Raw genomic sequence first — 9,894 nt, forward strand, 5'->3', positions numbered from 1 at the left:
TAACTTCATAAATGAAATAACATTCTGGACATACCGGAGTATATATGTCCACAACATGGTCATATATTCAAACTAGTGATGCGTGTCCGACCCACACCCTTGTGTGTTTACCACTAACCAAAGCACGACAATTATCTTGTTTGAAATACGCGATCAATATATTGTGTTTGTTTAATTTGTATACCAATTGAATTAATTTAACATTAATATACATGGTCTGGAACACGGAATTCATTTTTCTCTCCTTCCTTTTCAATAATGAAAGGCTCTCTCTTCTTCTTCTCTCTCTAACCGACCCTCAACCCTAATTTCTTATTTTCTCGTTTCGTGATAATTTCGATTTAACATATTTTGTTCCCATAGAGATCCTGGATTCGATGCCATCGTGAAATTAGAATCGATTTCTTGTGCTTTTGGTACGATATTTTGTCAAAACATCAAGTTCTTCGTCGAATATCACGTACACGAATCGTGTTTTATTTGAAATTGTTGTTTTTTTAAGATTGATCACTTTCCGATTTTGCCTTTGTTCGTATCAGTAGATTTTGCCCTAATCTTGGTGGTGTGAGTTTGTTGATTGCTCGTTTGTGCTCGAGTGAACAATCGTTACTGGTTCGAGCTCAATCTGACTTAAGTTTGCCTATTTTGGTCTTCATTTCTCTCTAATTTCCGAAAGAGGATGGAAATCGGGTAATTTCGTTCTGTCAATCAACCTTGTTGTGTGAACTGCGTGTCTTTAACTTGAATTGTGATTTTGTTGTTGTTTAAACTTGGATCTAAATTGTGACTTTATCGTTGTTGTTCAAACTGGTAAAATGCCGGATGATAGTCCCACTCCCACTGGTTCTCACCCTAGTTCACCTCAGTCTCGTACTGTGTTTCATGAGGATGACTACACTCATCCATGCCATCCATTTCCATCAGATGTGCTAGGAAACTCTTTGGTTCCGGTGCCGTTTGATGGGACTTGCTATGGTAGTTGGAGAAGGCATATTTTGGTCGCTCTTTCTATTAGAAACAAATTGGGTCTGATAGATTCTAATTCTGAGAGTCCCTCTGAGGACTCCCCTCGATTCGCCGATCGAAACGTCGCGTGTAATGATCTAGTAGTGTCTTGGTTGACTAACTCAACGACCCAAGAATCAGCTCGTAGTGTTTTTATGCTTCTTTTCCAGAGAAAAAAAATTATTTTTATAATATAGATTGATAATAATATTAGCAAATTAGATAGTTTTTAAAAGGCTCGTAGTTGTACTTGTAGTGCTAGTATGCAAAAAAGGATGTTCAAAGAGTGTACCAATTCCTACGCTTGAATGATACATAGTTAAATAGTGATATGAAGCCTTTTTAATAGCTTTGATAATATGCTCTAGTTGTAAAGAAAACGTCTCCTTGCATCACAAAAATGAGGAAAGTCATCTTTTCTTTTTGTTGTAAAGTGTTTTCCCGGTAGAATATATTTTGATCAACCAAAACACAAAAATATATAGAAAACTATATAGTAAAGTGTCAAACATTTTCCCAAAAAAATTTACAAAAAATAAGCGCTAACACACCTGCACATTCACAGCAATCTTCATAATAATTCATGAGGTACAGTTATCAGTGCTGAGAGTGAGATCTATGTCATAATCTTTTGATATATATCGGTTTGTCCAAGGCACTAATGATTAATTAGAAATTTGATCCAATGGCAATACCTCACAGAAGAAATAAGGGATAAAAAGGAAGATCATAGTGTTATGCTTAAATCATGTATGATGTCCATTGTTCTTATGAAATGGAGCTAATTTCTGGAGCCACCGAAAAATGACATAATAAACACTTTAAATGTAAAGAGCCTGAATCTTGTATCTTATATATATGGATATGATTGTCGCCATACAAGCAACGTGTTCATATATTATATATTGTAGTACTACTTACTAATTTGTTTTTACTTCAATACAATCTAATATCTATTCACAACTACTACTTGATGGCTTTGTTACTATTTACCAAGTATCATGAGTTATACGGGGCCCTTTTATCTCACGGTTCTTGGTAAAGTGGATAAAGGCCTCTACAAGTTGGTTGTGCCTAGCTCTTCAACCTCTGTTACATCTATCTCTACCAATCATACTGTTTGTAATTCTGCATTATCTGATAAGAATGTCCTTCCTAATGCTTCTGATTTTTCTTCTGGTATACATGCTGATTCTGCTCATGATGTAACTTTTGATACCACTGTTGCTCCTAATAATACATCACCCATTCCTAATACCTGTCTGTTTTCCGTTCACGTGCCTGGGCATGTTACTCATCTAACGCATCACATTTTAACAAATTAGATATGATATGGCATTATATAGTTACAATTTTTCAAAATGAGGACCATTCGGGCTTAGAAATTTGGAAGGGGCTTTCCCTTGTCTGTTTGTCTTGGCAAGACAAACAGCCTTCCCGATAGTAGTATTCAAACACTACCCTTCTATCTCAACCATTTTGGGGTCCATATCACACTCCAACCACAAATGGATCCAAGTATTTCTTAACCATTGTAGATGACTTCTCTAGGGCCACTTGGACTTATCTAATGGGAGCTAAAAGCAATGCCTTTGATCTACTAAAATCTTTTATTTTCAAAAAAAATCAATTTCAATCAAGTTAAGATTGTTAGGAGTGACAATTCGGAATTAGGCTCCAAACGGTTCCACCTTCTTCTCTCGAAAGGCATCCTCCTCGACCAACATTCAAGCCTAACGTTATCCCCATAGGCATCGTTAAATTAAGTTTTTTAAATGCTCTCCCCATCGTTTTATGGGGTGATTGTGTCCTTCAGCCACATCTAATCTCTCTCTCTCTCTACTTTAAATGCCAAAAAAGTCCTTATGAAATTCTTCTCTTATTCTCATCTTAATAGCCTTTGGTTACCTATATACTCCACCATTCCCAAATGGACAAAAGTATTCAAACATGCCATGTGTATTTTTGGGTTAATTGAAAATGGATATAAGGTGTATAGTCTCACTTGTATAAGACTTTTGTGAAAGGGATGTTGTAATGAACACATTTTTCCTTTCACTCTTACTTCAAACCACCTTTTTTTTTTTTTTTGATGATCCTTTTAAAAATTAGAAGGTGTAACCCTCCTCCATTGTTCCACTACTTCCGATTTTCTCCTGGACATGCTTCCCACTTATCCTAGTCGTTGTCTCATCCTTTTCCTAATGACATAGCCAATTCTTACCTTGATGCTATGTTTAGTCCACTTCACAACCGAAATCCATCTTCCCATAGTTAGGGTCCGCTCTAATTCTAGTATCGTACGTGTTTGAGCTCACACTTACATAATATATTTCGTTTCCAAAATACCAAGGTTTATGTACTATGAATAACACATGGGACATTGTTGAACTTCGGCAGAGAAACTGGATGGTTTACAAAGTTATATGGGGATGGCTACGTAGAGAGGTATAAAGCTAGGCTTGTAGATAGGTGACACACGAAACGACAATGCATAGACTTTAACTTTTCAAAATTAAAAGCAATGTCAACTTTTTAAGACTTTAATTCTTTGTTCTTGTCAGAAAATGGATGTGTTTATACCAACTAGATGTCAATAATGCCTTTTTCCATGGAGATTTAGATGAGGAAGTGTTTATGAAAGTTCCTCCGGCCTTTTTTTCTTTTGGCTGGTTAAAAAGTTTTGAAGTTGAAAAAGTCTCTCATCCTAAAAAACAAGTTCATTAAAAATGGTATGCCAAATTATTTTTCAAGAGGTTACTCTCATTAGGAATGATTACAAATCACCAAAATAACTCTTCCATTGGTGTTGCTCATAGTGTATGTGGATGACATCATTATAACACCGATCTACGTGAAATTGATTCTCCGAAAGCTTTTTCTACATGAGCAATTCAAAATTAAAGATTTGGGTTCTCAAATGGGCAGAAGTGGTGTAATCGTCCGACGGGGTTCTTTTACACCAAAGAAATTTATCCATGATTTACTTGTACTTTCATGCCATATAGTATATATATGCCCTTAAATGCATGAAAAACTCCCGATGTTGGAGATGCGTTACCTAAACCAGAGGAATACAAAAGTGCTTGGTAGGAAGTTGAATTTTTTAACCAACACTAGGTACGATATTTGTTCTTTTAACACTTATTTTTTTTAGCCTTGTGTTCCCCATATGAAAACATGAACATCTATTATCTTAAGGGGACCTATTGGGTATATTCTTCAACAATACACCTGATTTTTCTCTTAGTATTTTACGTGATGGTGATTGGGGCTCGTAATAGGGAGGTGAGGGGATAGGTGAAGGGTGGCGATCTAGTTGGTTGGAAGTAGCAAACAACCGAGCCGGTCTCCCTTTATAAAAGTTACCTATAAAGCAAGGGCTTTTAAGCAACGTTATAATGTAAATTTTATTTATACTATAATATTGTATATTAGTTAAAAACTAGTAAAATCTCCGTTTCCCTGCCTATAAAATGCATAATCGCGTTTAACTCAATTTGATTGCAGAACTAGTGAAAACAAATAGCAAACATTCTTTGATCATTCTGATCGTTTCATGGGTTTTTTCAGTTTCATCCATGGAAAATGGCCGATCAAGTTTATTGTTTATTTTTTCCCTTTAATTAATTTTCGTCATGCATTCAAGCAAGTGTTTTGGGTAAATAATGAAATAAGTGACTAACAAGCAAACATATCTTCTTCTTATAACAATAAATTTCAGAGGGTCAGTGGTTTGAATACTACTATCAGAAGGCACGGTTTGTCTTGCCAAGGGACAATGATGGGACAAGGGAAAGACCGCTTCGTGACAAATTTCTATCATGTCTTATCACCCTTAAATCTTAATACGCGACATTATATATGTCGATCCAACATTTGTGTTTGTTTAATTTGTATCTTCGGCCCATATATTCACTACTTACATGTGAGCCCTGTGTTATTTGGACCCATCACATTTTTCTCTCCTGCCTTTTTCAATAATGACCACTTCTTCTCTCTCTAACCGGGCGACAATCTTATTTCTCGTATCTTGATTTGGCGATTTAAAGAAATATCATCTGACTTGTCATGTACCACATAAACTTGCAATAAGTATAGTATAAATCAACAACAAATATTAGTTGATAACAATTGACCCAGCAGAATGAAGAGTCTAAAACTATTCATTCTTGATTGTTGACTTACTACTTGTTTGTATTGTTGCTGCATATGGTTTCATAATGAATCGTATCGCATTGCATTGCATTGTAATAACTATCCAAACAATAGATACAATAGGTAAGCAGCATATCGAACGTGTATTTGTTAAAGTATAGCTCACAGAACGACGTACTATAGTATTGAATTGTTTCTATAAAATGAAACTACCATATCTTGGAAATGAACTCATAAAATTCTGGTTAAAGTACATAGACCGTTGCCACTTAAGCTTTCTTGGCAACACACAGCAAGTAATAAACACAATTTAGAATGTATTAGTACACATTAAACTACAACTAGTAACTTAGTGTCAAGCATATTACCTTAGTTAAAAATCAAATTTCTATATCATCTCAAAGATAGTCGCACATAATTCAACCGTATCAAAAAAAACCTTCAGAAAATATTGGTTTGTAATTAACTTCTTCCAGTAGAACTAAGAGAGACATGGAGAATAACAGTTGATAGTTAGTTAACAACTACTTGCATATGCATATCCCCAGTACAATTAGACCTCTCATTGACGGTCATTCTCTATAACAACATTTCACTATAACATCCATGTTTTCTGTGGAACCGATCTTTCATGTTATGTTATATTATATAATTTCTACAACATCATTTCGCTACAGCAGCCCAAAAATATCGGAACAGACGACGTTATTATAGAGAGGTTTGACTATATTCACATAATCTATAGGTAATATCCCATACCCTGTTGCTCAAACACCCTTCGATCAAGATCTTGCAGCTTCTGTTGTAACCCCAGAATTCTTGACCGGCTCCAAAAATGAAGCTCTTCCAGAACTTTCAAGTAATCTTCACGGGGCCTCCCAGTCTCATCACTGAACATTAAAGCACCACGATGTATAGCTTGACGAACTGAAAATTCAACACCAACGTCCTCTCTTCCAAATGTTTCTTGAATATAACTGAAATACCCCTTGAAGATCTTAAAAAAATCACTTCTGGGATCATGCGTTGCAGGTAAACTGGCATAACTTGGAAAACCATTCATGTTGTTGACATAAGTTGGAGAATTTCTACTGTCAATCCTACTTATTTGCCGCTGGAAGGAGTAAATTGGAGGACTTATGGAGTTGGCAATTTTATGAAAATTCTGAGATGGTGCATGTAAATGGCGTTTCTGTTTTTTTGTTCTTGGCACATTCTTACGAGACGGGTTTAATATAAACTTGAAGGTACTGCACTCACCGAGATGAAAAGGTTCATCACATTTTGAACCAGCTCCTCTTTTATTGTTGTAACCAGGGTAGTTTTCAATCTTGAATTCAGCACATTCGATACAAATCAAGGAGTTTTTTGATGCAAGTCCAACAAGATCCCAAAGGTCGTATGGAGGAGTCGTTTTATGGGTAACATGAATTTGACCATCAACTCGCAACATTCTTTTGGCACTTCCGAAAAAACTTCCCACAAGATTCTTATGCATTCTGCACAAAGGAGAAAAGGCACACAATACACTGAGAAAATGCAAAATCCAGAGCAATAAAAGCCAATTAAGCAACTAATCTAGAGGACAAAAACCAATACTTTCAGCATATGGAATTTATTCCCTCCTCAGTATGATCAAAATTGGAATGAATGAGCCAAAAGAAAATGGTCACAAAGTGCTGGACACAACAACAAGAGTGCTTGGTAGGTTATGTTGATGAAAAACACATTTCACAATGTTTGCTTGCTTGGATTGAAGAAAACAACTTTGTCTTTTAAGGGTATAAGTCCTCTACAAACTCTAACTCATTCTCGCGAATCCTCATCCTCAATAGTACTCCACACTCATTGTCTTTGACTCGAATTTAGTTGTCATAAAAATGTTTTAAAATATATGTATATTTATACTAAATATAAGTTGTGTGTGCAAAGTAGAGGCACTAATTTAAGAACCTAAATCCACCTCTATCATCCTCCTCCTTCTACTCCTTTCCTTCAAGGTTGGGGTTCATGCAACTCGACTATTTTACCAGTATCTCTGCTACACGTTAAGTAACTATGACCACCAAAGTTGAGCATATGAGAAGAAAACTACCTAACTCTTTTGTCTCTCAGGGATTCAAATCGCGGTTTCCACAATTTTCAACCACTTTATTGAATGCTAAGCTACACCTTAGGTTCAAACTCCTCCGTCTACTCCTATACATGCTACCTTCCTCTAACACGAAAATAATCTAAAAGTATACATTTCTTTCATTTAGTTCAACAATTCCACATAAAAATCTAACATACATCCAAGGTTGAAAATCCAAACGTCATTCGCCAGGTTGAAATCTTTTTATGTATATCACATGTATACACAATGTTAAAAATGTTTTTTTATGAGTAAATGTTGAACCCCCTTTATGAAAATCTTGTCTCTTCCACTACATACATCATATAAGTAGAATACAAACCACGTGATAGATAAGGTATCCATCATATACAAGCAACAAACAACATACCCAGTGTAATCCCACAAGTGGGGTCTGGAGAGGGTAGATTGTATGCAAACCTTACCCCTACCTTGAAAGGTAGGGAGGCTATTTCCAAACGACCCTCGGCTCAAGAAAAAGCAAGACAAAAGGTCAGATAAGAATTGACGAAAGTGTATCCATCATCTACAAGGTTATAAAATCTTTTATACATATATATAGTAAATGTTGAACCCCTTTACAGAAATCTTGCCTCCCCCCTGCATACATCATATAAGTAAAATTTTAAAAAAGAGGGAACCGTACTGGATAAGATGATTATTATCTTCACGGGCATAAAACCCTGCATGAGGAAAGTTATAAATAATGCGATCGAATTTCCTGGTTCTAAGATCACAATGATGCTGCATTTTAGTAGCATCCACACCATGCAATATAATTCCTCCCAAGGATTTCAACTTTTCTAAGTTCGATTTTCCATTCTTGTACATTTTGATCACCACATCTATAAACAAAAAAGGGCAAAACGTAAATAACAAAAAAAACAAAAAAAATTGCAAAAACCCATCATAGATTAAGTAAAAAATAAAAGAAACTCAGAATGAAAACAGAGTGAAATGGGAAAAAAGAAACAACAAAAGATTAAATTTTGAAGAAAAAAAAAACCATTATAGATTAAAGTATACCAAGAAAACAAAGATTAAATTTTGCAAAAAACCATTATAGATTAAGTAAAATAAAAGCACCCCAGAAAGAAAACAGAGTGAAAATGGGAAAAATGAAACAACAAAAGATTTAATTTTGAAAAAAAAAAACCATTATAGATTAAAGTATAGCAAGAAAACAAAGATTAAATTTTTCAAAAACACCCATCATAGAATAAGCAAAATAAAAGCACCCCTGAAAGAAAATAAGTGAAAATGGGAAAAATAAAACAAGAAAAGATTAAATTTTGCAAAAAAAAAAACCCATTATAGATTAAAGTAAAGCAAGAAAACAAATATTAAATTTTTCCAAAAACCCATTATAGAATAAGTAAAATAAAAGCAACCAAGAAAGAAAACAGCGTGAAAATGGGAAAAATGTAACAGCAAAATTTTGGATTTTGAAAATTTCCCTTTCTTGTACATTTTGATCGCCTCATATGTAAACAAAAAAGGGCAAAACAAAAACAACAAAAGATTAAATTTTTACAAAACCCCATTATAGATTAAACAAAATATAAGCAACCCAGAAAGAAAATAAAGTGAAAATGAGTACCATATGATTGTAAAGAGGAAGCAACAATATTAGAAGCGCTGCCAAAAGAGTGAGCTAAACAGAGAGAAAAAGAGAAATCTCCTTCACCAACTAATAGTATTTGATGATATGAAGAGTAATGTTGTATTCTTTTCTCTTCTTCTTCTTCTTCTTCATTGATTACTATTGGGTCTTGTTCGGCCATTGCTCTGTAATATCTTTTTTTTTTTTTTCAGTATGATTGATTCTACTCTGTTTATGTACTAACCCAAAACTGAAAAAAAGAAAAGAAAATTTGAATTTGTGGAAGAAGGATTGGAATTACGGATTTGTCATTAGAATTTAACGTTTTATACGAGTTGTTTAGTGTGGCCTTAGGGGGTAAAATGGGAATGACACGATTATTTGTGTACTGTCTACTGATCGTGTCCTTGTTAGCTTCTCTTGGAAGGTAAATAAAACATGAAATTTTCAATTATTTATGTAATTTATGGAATTCAAATATTCAATTGATTTTGAGGCTTATGATAATTTTTATTTAGTTTTATATACCAAATTTCTCGAGAGATTTTTACAATATCATTTTTCTTTATTCAAATTTAAAAATATTATGTTGCATCATTACTCCCCTAAAGGTCTCGAATTAGAGGGGGAAAAGCATATGATATTAATTTCGGCTTCTTTTCGACAAAATCAAATTTTAATAATTTTTTTTTTCATTTTCATATTGAAAAAGTTTCAAGAACGAGAGGTGTGTTAAGCTTTTATCATCTTGGCGTCAAATTATTTGTTTGGAGGACCTCTTCTACGATAGAACCAAATTTTCTATATATTTATATTAAATTTTTTGTTAAATATGAGAATTTTTTCGACAATCATGCGGGTAGCTTTACAGCTGATGACTAAAAAAAGGTCGAAATTCATCCTTCTTTTTAAAACTGATCAATTAATGACTCACCAAGAAAGGATTCGTTGGGCTATACTAATGTTGAAACGTTTCCTGCTTAAAGCCTTCAAA

The 9,894-nt window shown here is 34.3% G+C and overlaps 1 protein-coding gene across 1 annotated transcript; it reads right to left on the minus strand.

The window, feature by feature from the left end:
- Positions 1–5,738: 5,738 nt before the first annotated feature.
- On the minus strand, positions 5,739–9,137 carry LOC132037613 (heavy metal-associated isoprenylated plant protein 41-like). Its single transcript, XM_059428148.1, has 3 exons — positions 8,898–9,137; positions 7,944–8,142; positions 5,739–6,662 (listed from the first exon to the last, which is right to left on the minus strand). Exons 1-3 carry the CDS (start codon positions 9,079–9,081, stop codon positions 5,903–5,905), a joined length of 1,143 nt encoding a protein of 380 aa, XP_059284131.1. The 5' UTR covers positions 9,082–9,137; the 3' UTR covers positions 5,739–5,902.
- Between the last annotated feature and the right edge of the window lie 757 nt (positions 9,138–9,894).

This window comes from Lycium ferocissimum, chromosome 11 (genome assembly GCF_029784015.1).
Source record: "Lycium ferocissimum isolate CSIRO_LF1 chromosome 11, AGI_CSIRO_Lferr_CH_V1, whole genome shotgun sequence".
Taxonomy (NCBI): Eukaryota; Viridiplantae; Streptophyta; class Magnoliopsida; order Solanales; family Solanaceae; genus Lycium; species Lycium ferocissimum.

Coding starts and splice junctions, on each gene's coding strand:
- LOC132037613 (XM_059428148.1), bottom strand. CDS start 9,081: ATGGCCGAACAAGACCCAATAGTAATCAATGAAGAAGAAGAAGAAGAA. Junction 8,143..8,897: donor TTCCTCTTTACAATCATATG/GTACTCATTTTC, acceptor TTTTGTTTATAG/ATGTGGTGATCAAAATGTAC. Junction 6,663..7,943: donor GATAATAATCATCTTATCCA/GTACGGTTCCCT, acceptor TCCTTTGTGCAG/AATGCATAAGAATCTTGTGG.